At 40.4% G+C, this 18,250-nt stretch overlaps 1 protein-coding gene across 1 annotated transcript in view; it reads right to left on the bottom strand.

Annotated features, from left to right (window-relative positions):
• The window catches only part of RagC-D (Ras-related GTP binding C/D), a 55,231-nt gene that overhangs the window by 31,568 nt on the left and 5,413 nt on the right, over positions 1 to 18,250 (bottom strand). Inside the window, exon 3 of the mRNA XM_071680637.1 lies at positions 14,440 to 14,668. Coding sequence (XP_071536738.1) covers positions 14,440 to 14,668 — 229 coding nt within the window. The remainder of the gene's footprint in view (positions 1 to 14,439; positions 14,669 to 18,250) is intronic.

Genomic DNA, 18,250 nt, shown 5'->3' with positions numbered 1-18,250 from the left:
ATGTTGTATGGTTGCGAGGCGTGGGCTATGGATAGAGTTGTGCGCAGGAGGATGGATGTGCTGGAAATGAGATGTTTGAGGACAATGTGTGGTGTGAGGTGGTTTGATCGAGTGAGTAACGTAAGGGTAAGAGAGATGTGTGGAAATAAAAAGAGCGTGGTTGAGAGAGCAGAAGAGGGTGTTTTGAAGTGGTTTGGGCACATGGAGAGAATGAGTGAGGAAAGATTGACCAAGAGGATATATGTGTCGGAGGTGGAGGGAGCAAGGAGAAGAGGGAGACCAAATTGGAGGTGGAAAGATGGAGTGAAAAAGATTTTGAGTGATCGGGGCCTGAACATGCAGGAGGGTGAAAGGAGGGCAAGGAATAGAGTGAATTGGAGCGATGTGGTATACCGGGGTTGACGTGCTGTCAGTGGATTGAATCAAGGCATGTGAAGCGTCTGGGGTAAACCATGGAAAGCTGTGTAGGTATGTACATTTGCGTGTGTGGACGTATGTATATACATGTGTATGGGGGGGGGGGCATTTCTTTCGTCTGTTTCCTTGCGCTACCTCGCAAACACGGGAGACAGCGACAAAGTATAAAAAAAAAAAAAAAAAAAAAAAATCTCAATGTACACATATATATACACACACAGGCATATACATATATACACATGTACATAATTCATAATGTCTGCCTTTATTTATTCCCATCGCCACCTCGCCACACATGGAATAACATCCCCCTTCCCCCTCATGTGTGCGAGGTAGCGCTAGGAAAAGACAACAAAGGCCCCATTCGTTCACACTCAGTCTCTAGCTGTCATGTAATAATGCCCAAAACCACAGCTCCCTTACCACATCCAGGCCCCGCAAAACTTTCCATGGTTTACCCCAGACGCTTCACATGCCCTGATTCAATCCACTGACAGCACGTCGACCCTGGTATACCACATCAATCCAATTCACTCTATTCCTTGCCCGCCTTACACCCTCCTGCATGTTCAGGCCCCGATCACTCAAAATCTTTTTCACTCCATCTTTCCACCTCCAATTTGGTCACCCACTTCTCCTCGTTCCCTCCACCTCCGACACATATATCCTCTTGGTCAATCTTTCCTCACTCATTCTCTCCATGTGCCCAAACCATTTCAAAACACCCTCTTCTGCTCTCTCAACCACGCTCTTTTTATTTCCACACATCTCTCTTACCCTTACATTACTTACTCGATCAAACCACCTCACACCACATATTGTCCTCAACCATCTCATTTCCAGCACATCCACCCTCCTGCACACAACTCTATCCATAGCCCACACCTCACAACCAAACAACATTGTTGGAACCACTAGCGCTAGGAAAAGACAACAAAGGCCCCATTCGTTCACACTCAGTCTCTAGCTGTCATGTAATAATGCCCGAAACCACAGCTCCCTTACCATATCCAGGCCCCGCAAAACTTTCCATGGTTTACCCCAGACGCTTCACATGCCCTGATTCAATCCATTGACAGCATGTCGACCCTGGTATACCACATCAATCCAATTCACTCTATTCCTTGCCCGCCTTACACCCTCCTGCATGTTCAGGCCCCGATCACTCAAAATCTTTTTCACTCCATCTTTCCACCTCCAATTTGGTCTCCCACTTCTCCTCGTTCCCTCCACCTCCGACACATATATCCTCTTGGTCAATCTTTCCTCACTCATTCTCTCCATGTGCCCAAACCATTTCAAAACACCCTCTTCTGCTCTCTCAACCATGCTCATTTTATTTCCACACATCTCTCTTACCCTTACATTACTTACTCGATCAAACCACCTCACACCACATATTGTCCTCAAACATCTCATTTCCAGCACATCCACCCTCCTGCACACAACTCTATCCATAGCCCACACCTCGCAACCAAACAACATTGTTGGAACCACTATTCCTTCAAACATACCCATTTTTGCTTTCCGAGATAAGAAAGAATACTTCCCACATATTCCTTGTGTGTCGTAAAAGGAAACTAAAGGAGTGGTAGCAAGGGCTGGAAATCTTCCCCTCCAGTTTTTACTTTCCTAAAAGAAAGAACAGAGAAGGGGGCCAGGTAAGGATTTACCCTCTAAGGCTCAGTCCTCTGTTCTTGACACTACCATGCTAATGTGGGAAATGGCTAATATGTGAAAAAACAAAAATTATAGGAACATGTATGTGCACATATGAGTATGTGAGTGGATGAGTCTTTCTTCATCTGTTTCCTGGAGGTACCTCACTAATGCAGGAAATGGCTGTCAAGTACAATAATAATAAAAAAATTATAATGGAACACCAATCTTTCTTTTTCTTTCATACTATTCGCCATTTCCCGCCTCAGCGAGGTACCGTTAAGAACAGAGGACTGGTCCTCTGAGGAAACATCCTCACCCGGTCCCCTTCTCTGTTCCTTCCTTTGGAAGAAAAAAAAAAAGAAAAAATGAGAGGGGAAGATTTCCAGCCCCCTGCTCCCTTCCCTTTTAGTCGCCTTCTACGACACGCAGGGAATACGTGGGAAGTATTCTTTCTCCCCTATCCCCAGGGATAACCAATGCATACAATAATAATCTGGTGGTGGCAACATCATCATCTCAAAAAATTCTGACATTGATCATAAAATCTAAGGCAATCAAAATCTAAATATCAATTCCAGCAGAGTAACCACATATTCATGCTTCTGACTTAAAGACACTAGAGAAATTTTTTACTGAAGTAATCAAAAGCTCCCTTCCAGTAATTCCTCATTTTCCATCTAGTCAGCCACATGTATTTAAGCTCAATATCATGCAGAAAAAAAAAGTATGTTCCTGAAAGACTAGTTACAGAAGAATGTCTATATGAGTCACTGAAACCCATGTTATAAGGGAGTTACATTCCAGACAAAAAAATGTATCCATTTTAATTCTTCTGAAGATTATACCCAAAACAATTCAGCTCATCATCAATATATTCTTACTCCAGCATAAATGAATATACAATTCCGGATTCAGCAACTGTTACCATAGCATAGGTAAATTAGATGAAATTTTATGATACTGAAAAAGCTGGTGATGAGGACTTGGGATGATGATGAAATGGGATGGAGGTGGAGTGATAGTTACTGAATCAGCAACTCTTTCAAGTGAAGAGGAAAGAGAAGTTTGTTTGCTCTTTTTATCAAGCTATCCATAAATTTCTTTATTGGTTCAGGAAGAATCAGTAAGCTTTCTACTCTCTAGAGAACACCAGGTCTTCTTTGCGGTCAGGATCCATGCCATTAATGTGGGTTATGGTACTGTCTTAACAATCAAAAACTTCTAATATGCCATTAGTTGTGAGTCTGCCTGTGGCAAGGCAGGTACCAGTACTGGTACCTTCCCTCTTATCTTGGAGTTTTCCTACCTCCAACCACATGACTTCTCCATTGGTCAGATCCTCTGAATGCATCTTGAGCAACTAAGTCACATCCTGACCTTCAATTTTTTCAAAGACAACAATATTGGCATGAGTAACAATTGTCTGCTGGATCTGGATCATTGTTGCTTCCTACCTATAACCTAAGAAACCATGCACACACTCAAGACATTCATTTATTTGCTTTCTCGCTGTCTCCCGCGTCTGCGAGGTAGCACAAGGGAACAGACAAAAGAAATGGCCCAACCCACCCCATACACAATGTATATACATACACGTCCACACACGCAAATATACATACCCATACATCTCAATGTACACATATATATACACACATAGACATATACATATATACACATGTATATAATTCATACTGTCTGCCTTTATTTATTCCCATCGCCACCTCGCAACACATGGAATAACATCCCCCTTCCCCCTCATGTGTGCGAGGTAGCGCTAGGAAAAGACAACAGAGGCCCCATTCGTTCACATTCAGTCTCTAGCTGTCATGAAATAATGCCCAAAACCACAGCTCCCTTTCCACATCCAGGCCACACACAACTTTCCATGGTTTACCCCAGACGCTTCACATGCCCTGATTCAATCCACTGACAGCACATCGACCCCGGTATACCACATCGATCCAATTCACTCCATTCCTTGCCCGCCTTTCACCCTCCTGCATGTTCAGGCCCCGATCACTCAAAAATCTTTTTCAATCCATCTTTCCACCTCCAATCTGGTCTCCCACTTCTCCTCGTTCCCTCCACCTCATGACATATCTTATGCCAAACATTCAATTTTGTGGGTTTAACTTCCTCCCACAACAATGCAATGTTGTACATATCACTCATGATGTTTTACTTCTTCCACCACTCCCTGACTGAAGACTTACCCTCCCCAGTGACAATAAGTGGACTATCCCCTTCATGTAATATACCTTGAAGGTGGCAATCACACTCTGATCCATGGGCTGAAGCAAGGATGCATTTCTTTTTAGGAATGCACTCCGCCTAACATTTGGATTTTATTTCAGTTAAGTTGCTGAGAACGGCCTGAGGCAGTCACAAATAAACAATGCTTTGTTAGACAAGACACTATCATCACAGTTGCACACTACACCTCAACAGAAATAGCTAGTAAATCAATCATCAAAAATGACCCAGGCAATCCATGCCTTTTGGTTAAACTGCCAAATTATTGGTACTGCAGACTGGGATTTTCTGACTTTCTAGCAAAGGCTTAATCTTAAAATTACCCTCAACATTTCCTCCCAATAAAAGATTCAAAAGATGTTTGCCTGCCTTGAACCCTGAGAGTACACTTTTCTTCCTTACCAAAACAAGCTGGACTCATCAGCACAAAAAAAGTGTTTTGCTGTATAACTTCTCCCAAGAACAATTTGCTTCAAATACGAAGGATATCACTGTGCTGCCTCAATATCTGCAACAGCACTGTCATCAGTCATAAGGAAGTTTGAACCTCTTAATACTACCCCTAGCTTAAACCAAATTTCTCCTGATGACTCAATAACTTAACCCTTTATATAATCATATAAAGTTAAATCCTTCTCTTTTATCAAATGAAATAACAATGGCATTTCATATGACTCTGATCCTCCACTCACTTTATTCTGCAAACTTTCTTTTCTGTTAATACAGTGGCAGACAATAAACTAGGCGTAATTTCATCTATATTTTCACAAATGGTAACCAAAGTAAAATGAGCAACACCTAAGAACTTGGCTATGGCCATAAGTTTCTGATCCTCATCAAACTGCCAGAACAGAACTAAGCTATGGCCATAAGCTTCTGATCCTCATCAAACTGCCTCAGCATTTCTAATCTAATCTCCAGGGTGATGCACCTACATACTATACCAGTAAAAGTATTCCCCTGGACTCTGGAATCTATTTTACTTTTTGAAGACATGTTGGAATGGAAACACTACTTAAATGGTTGTTCAAATTAAAAAAGAAGGCAACCTGTGCAATACCAACACTACTAAGAAGATGAAGGAAAAACATAATTGGGTTTACAAGCCACTGACAGTGGAATACGAATCAATCATTTTCCTCTGTTGTCATTATCAAATACACAAGAAAAAAATCTTAAATTTTTTGTTATTAAAGGAAAAGAATATTTGGTATTCTACTGGCCAAATTGACTTGACCGTCAACCCCACTGTACCTCCCAATTGACTTGACCCTCAACCCTACTGTACCTAATAACCTTGCTCTTATTCACATTTACTCTTAACTTTCTTCTTTCACACTCTTTACCAAACTCTGTAGAAGCTGGTGACTGAGTTTGGTAAAGTGTGTGAAAGAAGAAAGTTAAGAGTAAATGTGAATAAGAGCAAGGTTATTAGGTACAGTAGGATTGAGGGTCAAGTCAATTGGGAGGTAAGTTTGAATGGAGAAAAACTGGAGGAAGTGAAGTGTTTTAGATATCTGGGAGTGGATCTGGCAGCGGATGGAATCATAGAAGCGGAAGTGAATCATAGGGTGGGGGAGGGGGCGAAAATTCTGGGGCCTTGAAGAATGCGTGGAAGTCGAGAACATTATCTCGAAGCAAAAATGGGTATGTTTGAAGGAATAGTGGTTCCAACAATGTTGTATGGTTGCGAGGCATGGGCTATGGATAGAGTTGTGTGTAGGGGAGTGGATGTGCTGGAAATGAGATGTTTGAGGGCAATATGTGGTGTGAGGTGGTTTGATCTAGTAAGTAATAATAGGGTAAGAGAAATGTGTGGTAATGAAAATAGTGTGGTTGAGAGAGCAGAAGAGGGTGTTTTGAGAATGGGTGAGGAAAGATTGACAAAGAGGATATATGTGTCAGAGGTGGAGGGAACGAGAAGTGGGAGACCAAATTGGAGGTGGAAAGATGGAGCGAAAAAGATTTTGAGTGATCGGGGCCTGAACATGCAGGAGGGTGAAAGGTGTGCAAGGAATAGAGTGAATTGGAACGATGTGGTATACCGGGGTCGACATGCTGTCAATGGATTGAACCAGGGCATGTGAAGCGTCTGGGGTAAACCATGGAAAGTTCTGTGGGGCCTGGATGTGGAAAGGGAGCTGTGGTTTCAGTGCATTAATACATGACAGCTAGAGACTGAGAGTAAACGAATGGGGCCTTTGTTGTCTTTTCCTATCGCTACCTCGCACACATGAGGGGGGAGGGGGTTGTTATTTCATGTGTGGCGAGGTGGCGATGGGAATGAATAAAGGCAGACAGTATGAATTATGTACGTGTGTATATATGTATATGTCTATGTGTGTACATATATATATATATATGTATACATTGAGGTGTATAGGTATGTATATTTACGTGTGTGGACGTGTATGTATATACATGTGTATGTGGGTGGGTTGGGCCATTCTTTCATCTGTTTCCTTGCGCTACCTTGCTAACGCGGGAGATAGCGACAAAGCAAAATAAATAAAATAATATACTGGCCAAATAAAAAATTTGAAAAGTAAAAAAAAATCTGGTTTACATATTCATTTTTTCAACATTTATGGCACACTGCACCAATTTCTTTTCCTTTAAAAAACATATCAGCAAATAAAGTGGGTATTTCAGGATTTTTTAGTCATAATGATGGTATATATTATATTTATTATACATTGTCGCTGTCTCCCGCGTTAGCGAGGTAGCACAAGGAAACAGACGAAAGAATGGCCCAACCCACCCACATACACATGTATATACATACACGTCCACACACAGCACATATACATACTTATACATCTCAATGTATACATATATATATATATATATATATATATATATATATATATATATATATATATATATATATATATACACACACACACAGACATATACATATATACATATGTACATTATTCACACTGTCTGCCCTTATTCATTCCTGTTGCCACCCCGCCACACATGAAATAACAACCACTTCCCCCCGCATGTGTGCGAGGTAGTGCTAGGAAAAGACAACAAAGGCCACATTCGTTCACACTCAGTCTCTAGTTTCATCTAAAATGGACCGAAACCACAGCTCCCTTTCAACATCCAGGCTCCACAGAACTTTCCATGGTTTACCCCAGACACTTCACATGCCCTGGTTCAATCCATTGACAGCACGTCGACCCCGGTATACCACATCGTTCCAATTCACTCGATTCCTTGCACGCCTTTCACTCTCCAGCATGTTCAGGCCCCGATCACTCAAAATCTTTTTCATTCCATCTTTCCACCCCCAATTTGGTCTCCCACCTCTCCTCGTTCCCTCCATCTCTGACACATATATCCTCTTGGTCAATCTTTCCTCACTCATTTTCTCCACGTGACCAAACAATTTCAAAACACCTTCTTCTGCTCTCTCAACCACACTCTTTTTATTACCACACATCTCTCTTACCCTTTCATTACTTACTCGATCAAACCACCTCACACCACATATTGTCCTCAAACATCTCATTTCCAGCACATCCACCCTCCTCCGCACAACTCTATCTACAGCCCATGCCTCGCAACCATATAACATTGTTGGAACCACTATTCCTTCAAACATACCCATTTTTGCTTTCAAAGATAATGTTCTCGACTTCCACACATTTTTCAACGCTCCCAGAACTTTCACTCCCTCCCCCACCCTATGATTCACTTCCGCTTCTATGGTTCTATCCGCTGCCAAATCCACTCCCAGATATCTAAAACACTTCACTTCCTCCAGTTTTTTCCATTCAAACTTACCTCCCAATTGACTTGTCCCTCAACCCTACTGTACCTAATAATCTTGCTTTTATTCGCATTTACATTTAATGATGGTACAACAAAATAAAACAAGTCATCTCTTTAACTACTGTTGAAATACATTCAGGTCCAAATCCCAACAGAAGCACATCCTAGTGTATACACACTGGCTACAACCATATCATGAACTTCCTCAGCTGATTTCCAAGCTAAGGTAATTTTTTCTATTAGTACCTGTATATCTTTTGATACTAGTACTATACATTGTTTTAAAGTTTAAAATATGTTTTAATGTTTTCAAGACAGGTAGTAACCACTTATACAATGCATTTAGAATGTTTCTGGAATGTGAACCAAGCATTCCTTTAAAGGTGAGTATCAGTAGCTGGAATATGATTCCACATGGTTTTCCATGTGCTGGTAGGGTAAAAGCATTATGAGTGAAAACAGGTATTTTATTGGGTATCAGGAGGGTTAGTGACAGTTGAGTAGTGAGCCAGCATTTCAGTAGTTGTCAAATTGCACTTCTCTGACTCAGGTAGCACTCTAAACTTTCTGCCTCGCCCAGACATGGACTACTGGCTTTCTGTCCACAAACATACAATCTTTCCTTGAAACACATAATACTTGGCAACATTTAACTCTACAGCTCATTCTTCATAACTCTTGATTTTCCTGTAGTGAGCACTACACACTAGCCCTGCCTTTTGGCAAAATGGTAAGAGCAGCAGATAGCAGCAGTAGGTAGGAACATTTAGGCAGGAGCATTAGGTAGAAATATTACGGAGTAGCAGGCACTAGAAACATTAGGTAGGAGCCTCTACAAACACTGCACTAGAGTTACCCTCTGTCATTGGCCTACTAAGGATAAGGCACTAACGATTAAGAAGCAGAACTGGAGTCCACCAGTTATGGAGATTCTATTGCTGTGGCCATCCCCTTCAGGGAGTTTCAGTTGGAACTGGTGTCAGAGATGTAGATAGATAGATTGACAGAAAGGACTTAAATGTAAGCCTTCCACTCCGCATCAGCATGTGGAATATGAAAGTTTTCTAACGCTTGTGGGGTAGAAATCTAATAATATCCAGCCATGATATCATTATGAAATCCATTATGACTGAAAAAATTTGCTACATTCTAAATGCATGTATTTCATTACAGTACTTGAATGTAATCCTAGCAGTCTCAAATGGCATACATCAGCAGCTAGAATCATTACAAAAGGCATTAAGACTGGAAAAAAACAAATCTTTAAATACTTCATTATGAAGGGAAAAAATGTTCAAATTGGTAAAAAACATATTTCTTTAATTTCCCTCACTATTGAGGCCTTAATGTCAACCTAAGAATCAGCACCATAATTCTCAAATGCTATTTTTTGCAAAATGTCAATCTATGAGACATCACCATACAAAGGCTCGTTACTTTATTTCACGTTGTCTAAGGTAAGAAGAGTAACTTTTACACTTCAAGGAATTTTCCCACAGACACTTGCAGCATTCACAAAATTCCAACTTAATAAGGTCTTGCAGTAGGAAGCTTTACAGAAAACTCCATGCATTCCATATGAAAGGGCTAAACATGCAAGCTCTAAATTTACACTAAGAATTCTGTGATTAGCAGTGAAAATTCAGTTGAAATAAAACTATCAAATTTTCAATTAAATTCATATCTAAATTCAGACATTATCAAACTTCAATTTAAGAATATTTACATGTACAGACTGGTTCCCAGTGAAGTTCGGTCAACTGTAAAATTTGTGTTTTGGAGAGAGAGGCAAGTATGCAGTTTGCTGGGGATGAGAGCCTGTGAAGCGAGTCAGTTTTTGTTCACCGACGATACAGCATTGGTGGCTAATTCGAGTGAGAAACTGCAGAAGTTGGTAAGCGAGTTTGGAAAAGTGCGTGAAAGGAGAAAGTTGAGAGTAAATGTGAATAAGAGCAAGGTTATTAGGTTCAGCAGGGTTGAGGGACAAGTTAGCTGGGATATAAGTCTGAATGGAGAAAAACTGGGGGAAGTGAAGTGTTTTAGATATCTGGGAGTGGATTTAGCAGCAAATGGAACCACGGAAGTGGAAGCGAGTCACAGGGTGAGGGAAGGGGCGAAGGTTCTGGGAGCAATGAAGAATGTGTGGAAAGAGAGAATGTTATCTTGAAGAGCAAAAATGGGTATGCTTGAAAGAATAGTAGTTCCAACAATATTGTATGGTTGCGAGACATAGACTATAGGTAGGATTGTATGGAGGAGGGTGGATGTATTGGAAATGAAATGTATGAGGGTAGTTTGTGGAGCGAGATGGTTTGATCACATAAGTAATGAAAGGGTAAGAGATATGTGGTAAAAAAGAAAAAAGAGAGCAGAAGAGGGTGTGTTAAAATGGTTTGGACATATTGAGAGAATGAATATGTACCTGTGTAGATATGTATATTTCTGTGTATGTGTATGTATATGTGCATGTATGGTTGTTTATGTATATATATACATATATATGTGTATAGACTGGATAGGCCATTCTTTGTCTGTTTCCTGGCGCTACCTTGCTGATGCAGGAAACAGCAATTAAGTATGATAATAAAAAATAGTTAATACATATATATATATATATATATATATATATATATATATATATATATATATATATATATATATATATATATTATCCCTGGGGATAGGGGATTAAGAATACTTCCCACGTATTCCCTGCGTGTCGTAGAAGGCGACTAAAAGGGGAGGGAACGGGGGGCTGGAAATCCTCCCCTCTCGTTTTTTTTTTTTTCTTTTTTTTTTTAAATTTTCCAAAAGAAGGAACAGAGGGGGCCAGTTGAGGATATTCCAAAAAAGGCCCAGTCCTCTGTTCTTAGCACTACCTCGCTAACGCGGGAAATGGCGAATAGTTTAAAAGAAAGAAAAAGAAAAATATATATATATATATATATATATATATATATATATATATATATATATATATATATATATATATACATATACATATATATGGAAATGTCTTGGGAGTAAAGTCAGGGGTTAGTGAGAGGACAAGAGCAAGGGAAGGAGTAGCAGTACTCCTGAAACAGGAGTTGTGGGAGTATGTGATAGAATGTAAGAAAGTAAATTCTCGATTAATATGGGTAAAACTGAAAGTTGATGGAGAGAGATGGGTGATTATTGGTGCATATGCACCTGGGCATGAGAAGAAAGATCATGAGAGGCAAGTGTTTTGGGAGCAGCTGAATGAGTGTGTTAGTGGTTTTGATGCACGAGACCGGGTTATAGTGATGGGTGATTTGAATGCAAAGGTGAGTAATGTGGCAGTTGAGGGAATAATTGGTATACATGGAGTGTTCAGTGTTGTAAATGGAAATGGTGAAGAGCTTGTAGATTTATGTGCTGAAAAAGGACTGGTGATTGGGAATACCTGGTTTAAAAAGCGAGATATACATAAGTATACGTATGTAAGTAGGAGAGATGGCCAGAAAGCGTTATTGGATTACGTGTTAATTGACAGGCGCGCGAGAGAGACTTTTGGATGTTAATGTGCTGAGAGGTGCAACTGGAGGGATGTCTGATCATTATCTTGTGGAGGCTAAGGTGAAGGTTTGTATGGGTTTTCAGAAAAGAAGAGTGAATGTTGGGGTGAAGAGGGTGGTGAGAGTAAGTGAGCTTGGGAAGGAGACTTGTGTGAGGAAGTACCAGGAGAGACTGAGTACAGAATGGAAAAAGGTGAGAACAATGGAAGTAAGGGGAGTGGGGGAGGAATGGAATGTATTTAGGGAATCAGTGATGGACCGCGCAAAAGATGCTTGTGGCATGAGAAGCGTGGGAGGTGGGTTGAGTAGAAAGGGTAGTGAGTGGTGGGATGAAGAAGTAAGATTATTAGTGAAAGAGAAGAGAGAGGCATTTGGACGATTTTTGCAGGGAAAAAATGAAATTGAGTGGGAGATGTATAAAAGAAAGAGACAGGAGGTCAAGAGAAAGGTGCAAGAGGTGAAAAAGAGGGCAAATGAGAGTTGGGGTGAGAGAGTATCATTAAATTTTAGGGAGAATAAAAAGATGTTCTGGAAGGAGGTAAATAAAGTGCGTAAGACAAGGGAGCAAATGGGAACTTCATTGAAGGGCGCTAATGGGGAGGTGATAACAAGTAGTGGTGATGTGAGAAGGAAATGGAGTGAGTATTTTGAAGGTTTGTTGAATGTGTTTGATGATAGAGTGGCAGATATAGGGTGTTTTAGTCGAGGTGGTGTGCAAAGTGAGAGGGTTAGGGAAAATGATTTGGTAAACAGGGAAGAGGTAGTAAAAGCTTTGCGGAAGATGAAAGCTGGCAAGGCAGCAGGTTTGGATGGTATTGCAGTGGAATTTATTAAAAAGGGGGTGACTGTATTGATGACTGGTTTGTAAGGTCATTTAATGTATGTATGACTCATGGTGAGGTGCCTGAGGATTGGCAGAATGCGTGCATAGTGCCATTGTACAAAGGCAAAGGGGATAAGAGTGAGTGCTCAAATTACAGAGGTATAAGTTTGTTGAGTATTCCTGGTAAATTATATGGGAGGGTATTGATTGAGAGGGTGAAGGCATGTACAGAGCATCAGATTGGGGAAGAGCAGTGTGGTTTCAGAAGTGGTAGAGGATGTGTGCATCAGGTGTTTGCTTTGAAGAATGTATGTGAGAAAACTTAGAAAAGCAAATGGATTTGTATGTAGCATTTATGGATCTGGAGAAGGCATATGATAGCATTGATAGTGATGCTCTGTGGAAGTTATTAAGAATATATGGTGTGGGAGGCAAGTTCTTAGAAGCAGTGAAAAGTTTTTATCAAGGATGTAAGGCATGTGTACGTGTAGGAAGAGAGGAAAGTGATTGGTTCTCAGTGAATGTAGGTTTGCGGCAGGGATGTGTGATGTCTCCATGGTTGTTTAATTTGTTTATGGATGGGGTTGTTAGGGAGGTGAATGCAAGAGTTTTGGAAAGAGGGGCAAGTATGAAGTCTGTTGTGAATGAGAGAGCTTGGGAAGTGAGTCAGTTGTTGTTCGCTGATGATACATCGCTGGTGGCTGATTCATGTGAGAAACTGCAGAAGCTGGTGACTGAGTTTGGTAAAGTGTGTGAAAGAAGAAAGTTAAGGGTAAATGTGAATAAGAGCAAGGTTATTAGGTACAGTAGGGTTGAGGGTCAAGTCAATTGGGAGGTAAGTTTGAATGGAGAAAAACTGGAGGAAGTAAAGTGTTTTAGATATCTGGGAGTGGATCTGGCAGCGGATGGTACCATGGAAGCGGAAGTGAATCATAGGGTGGGGGAGGGGGCGAAAATCCTGGGAGCCTTGAAGAATGTGTGGAAGTCGAGAACATTATCTCCGAAAGCAAAAATGGGTATGTTTGAAGGAATAGTGGTTCCAACAATGTTGTATGGTTGCGAGGCGTGGGCTATGGATAGAGCTGTGCGCAGGAGGGTGGATGTGCTGGAAATGAGATGTTTGAGGACAATGTGTGGTGTGAGGTGGTTTGATCGAGTAAGTAATGTAAGGGTAAGAGAGATGTGTGGAAATAAAAAGAGCGTGGTTGAGAAAGCAGAAGAGGGTGTTTTGAAATGGTTTGGGCACATGGAGAGAATGAGTGAGGAAAGATTGACCAAGACGATATATGTGTCGGAGGTGGAGGGAACGAGGAGAAGTGGGAGACCAAATTGGAGGTGGAAAGATGGAGTGAAAAAGATTTTGAGTGATCGGGGCCTGAACATGCAGGAGGGTGAAAGGCAGGCAAGGAACAGAGTGAATTGGATCGATGTGGTATACCAGGTTGACGTGTTGTCAGTGGATTGAATCAGGGCATGTGAAGCGTCTGGGGTAAACCATGGAAAGTAGTGTGGGGCCTGGATGTGGAAAGGGAGCTGTGGTTTCGGGCATTATTGCATGACAGCTAGAGACTGAGTGTGAACGAATGGGGCCTTTGTTGTCTTTTCCTAGCGCTACCTCGCACACATGAGGGGGGAGGGGGATGGTATTCCATGTGTGGCGAGGTGGCGATGGAAATGAATAAAGGCAGACAGTGTGAATTGTGTGCATGGGTATATATGTATGTGTCTGTGTGTGTATATATATGTGTACATTGAGATGTATAGGTATGTATATTTGCGTGTGTGGACATGTATGTATATACATGTGTGTGGGGGTGGGTTGGGCCATTTCTTTCGTCTGTTTCCTTGAGCTACCTTGCAAATGCGGGAGACAGCGACAAAGCAAAATAAAAAATAAAAAATAATAAAAAAAAATACATATATAAATAAAATACATATATATATACATAATGACCATACCTGAGCATCTATGACAAATACCAGTGCTCCATGTCCTCCAAAGATCTTTTCAGAATCAAATGATGGTTCAAAGAAGTCGATTTGTCCAGGAAAATCAAGAATCTTAAACTGAACAAATGATGAATTTGAGATATTTTCAGATTCAATCTTGTTTGTGGACTCTAAAAATAGGGTTTCATTTGGTGTCATTTTGTGGAACACAACCTTCTGTATCGAGGATTTTCCGCTCCTAAAAATAGAAAAAGAAGATTTGTAGAAACCTTTTTTTTAGAATAACAGTGAACTCTGATAAAAGAAAATTAGCTTTGAATTTAAGAAGATTTTCTGAGCTAAAACATGAAGAGTACAGATCTTTTGTTTTACCTTGACATTACGCTGATCTGCATCTCCAATGGCAAGCCCAAATATATACAATAAAAAAAATTCTTAAATGCAAGATGATGTAGGGAAGGCAGTGACAAAACATATGCACACAAGACAGGGACAATACAACTATGGAGACCTGATCCATACATGACTTTAAAGAGTCAAAGTAAACTGGTCCTTATATGAAAGGTCCTTATATGAAAAGATGTTGGAATATTATGCATTCTAGCTACCTGAATTTAGTATGATGACAATGAATGCTGCATCCAACTGTACAGCCTGCCAAGATATGACCATGTGCTTGTAAACTGATAAGGAAAGCAGACTCACGGCAGTGGCATGCTCATACTTTTAGTTTTTCAGGTTTGGCAAGTAATCAATCATTAGCTTTGTCAATAGGTTTCCAAGACGATATTTTCTAAAATGCAATCAAATGCTAGTGCTAATAAGGTTGGGATGTTCCTGAAATAATACATAACATGTAACTTTTAGAGTACAAGTGTAAAAGTCAGACAGAAAGAAGCAAGAGATGATGTAAACATTAAAAATAACTGAAATTTCTACTTTTTAATAATTGTTTGAATTTTCCTGCATAGCAAGGTAACACCAGGGATAAACAAACAGCCTCATTTGCTGACATCCATTCTTTAGCTGTTATTTATAATACAATGAAACCATAGCCCAGTCCCAAAGACCTTTCCATGGTTTCCCTTACTGCTTCGTGTGCCCAAAGTCAGCCCACTGATAGAACATCACCTCCTATGCACCACATCACCCATATTTGATCTTTCCCATCCATGTTCTGCACCCAGTCAAACTCTTGTTCATAAGTATCTAACCACTTCAGAAATCTCAGCAGGAATCTGTGTGGAAGTGTTACCTTTACTTAGAAAGCCAAGCATGTTTTGGTCACACAGAGCCACACTAACACACGAGTAGCATCCAAATCTGCAGGACCAAGCTTCACCATCTTGACTGGACAAAGACACTACTTAGATCTTGCACCCAGTCTAGTTTTTCATCAGGCTTGTTAGTAGTAAGCCAATTTTTTCTTTCAGTACCATTCCCTTACCTGTGCAACAGGCAACTACAAGAGTGATCCAAAGGGCAAACTGTACAAAACTCCTTAGCACTGATAAGTACTCATAAAAGTGTGACTGGTGAACTGGACTGGGGTTTATCCACGGATGCTCAATTGACCACAAAGGATGTACTTATAATTCAAGGGAAGCCTCTTATCATCTTGAGAAATTCTTACAGACTTAGATATTCCCAGATGCTGGGACCCTCAAACTATAAAATACAATAATAATCACATACCTGATTAACAAGTATGATTAATAATCATTAATACTGCAGAAACTGATGGTTTTTTTTATCAGTCACTGCTCACTATACTCCCAGTTCTACTGATGAAATATGAAAATGAAGTATCGTGACTTAGAAAATCAAATGCTACAAAGCTGGACCACTCTGGCCACAGAGTGCTTAAACTGCTGGTCTAAGAGCACCAGGAGTTAGGTTGTGTCCAATCTACAACTTTAAAACAATAAGATCTTGACTTGCTGCTGCTGCTGATTAATATCTTGGCAAACACATGAGTTGGGTACTGGACAAAGTAGGAGGGAGAGATAACTACTGATCACTGATAAACTCCCTTTCAAATTAACAGATTCTATAGTTCAAACTGTTTTAGTCAGTTCCTTATGTATCCTCTAGGCATACCTAAGCCCCAATATCCAGCCAAGAACAAGCCAAGAAGCCAGTTCACCAAACTCACAGAGGCAGACAAAATCATTTCACCTAGCTTCATTAAATAAAAACTACTTGCATACTCTAAAATAGGCTTTTAATTCAATATGCATTACAAAACAATACCTGAGAAAGATATGAAATTTCATACATGCTCATCATTCCTGCCTCAGCAAGATAGCATCAGGAACTGAGCCTTCAAGGAAAAACCCTTGCTTTGCTTCTTCAGTTCTTACTTTTAAAAACTGATAATACATGAATGGAGAATTTCTAGCCTCTTGCTCCTGCCCAACTTAAATGCCTTCTAAGACATGCAAGAGACATTGTGGACGACAATTCTTTCTCCCATATCCCCAGGGTTAACTTAAAAGATTAAAGTTTAAAAATTTTTTTCAGTTACATATGTATAATTTTCCCTCCTAGCACAGCTGTGCAAGTCATATCACTGTTATATCTAATGGAGAAAAACTGGAGGAAGTAAAGTGTTTTAGATATCTGGGAGTGGATCTGGCAGCGGATGGAACCATGGAAGCGGAAGTGGATCATAGGATGGGGGAGGGGGCGAAAATTCTGGGAGCCTTGAAGAATGTGTGGAAGTCGAGAACATTATCTCGGAAAGCAAAAATGGGTATGTTTGAAGGAATAGTGGTTCCAACAATGTTGTATGGTTGCGAGGCGTGGGCTATGGATAGAGTGGTGCGCAGGAGGATGGATGTGCTGGAAATGAGATGTTTGAGGACAATGTGTGGTGTGAGGTGGTTTGATCAAGTAAGTAACGTAAGGGTAAGAGAGATGTGTGGAAATAAAAAGAGCGTGGTTGAGAGAGCAGAAGAGGGTGTTTTGAAATGGTTTGGGCACATGGAGAGAATGAGTGAGGAAAGATTGACCAAGAGGATATATGTGTCGGAGGTGGAGGGAACGAGGAGAAGAGGGAGACCAAATTGGAGGTGGAAGGATGGAGTGAAAAAGATTTTGTGTGATCGGGGCCTGAACATGCAGGAGGGTGAAAGGAGGGCAAGGAATAGAGTGAATTGGAGCGATGTGGTATACCGGGGTTGACGTGCTGTCAGTGGATTGAATCAGGGCATGTGAAGCGTCTGGGGTAAACCATGGAAAGCTGTGTAGGTATGTATATTTGCGTGTGTGGACATATGTATATACATGTGTATGGGGGTGGGTTGGGCCATTTCTTTCGTCTGTTTCCTTGCGCTACCTCGCAAACGCGGGAGACAGCAAAAAAAAAAAAATCTAAGAAATCAACTTAGCCATCATTCACAAATGACACTGGTCCACAGAAACATGGAGTAACATCATAGGCAGACATGCAAAATTTGAAGAGACACCAAAATCTTGCTCTACATTACTGTCATAAACTTAAACATATGGATTATTAAACATATATAGCGAAAATTATTCAATTCTCAAAATGATCAACAATCAATGATACTGGATTCAAAGAATACACAATAAAAATAGACTGCTTACCACAATTTGTTATTCAAATGTAAATATTTTAATTTGTTTAGAACTTTCTGCAAGGCTTATGGTGATCTCCCTTTAATGTCATTAAGTGCTAAAAATCATCAAAAACTAACAAAATACTTAAAACATTACCTTTCTCCTTTTTGGCATATATCACTATAAGTACAGTAATTCTGAAATTTACATATCAAATACTCTTTGTAAAGAATTG

Source organism: Panulirus ornatus, chromosome 2 (genome assembly GCF_036320965.1).
Source record: "Panulirus ornatus isolate Po-2019 chromosome 2, ASM3632096v1, whole genome shotgun sequence".
NCBI classification, from domain to species: Eukaryota; Metazoa; Arthropoda; class Malacostraca; order Decapoda; family Palinuridae; genus Panulirus; species Panulirus ornatus.
This window is presented reverse-complemented; position numbering and strand designations above follow the sequence as displayed.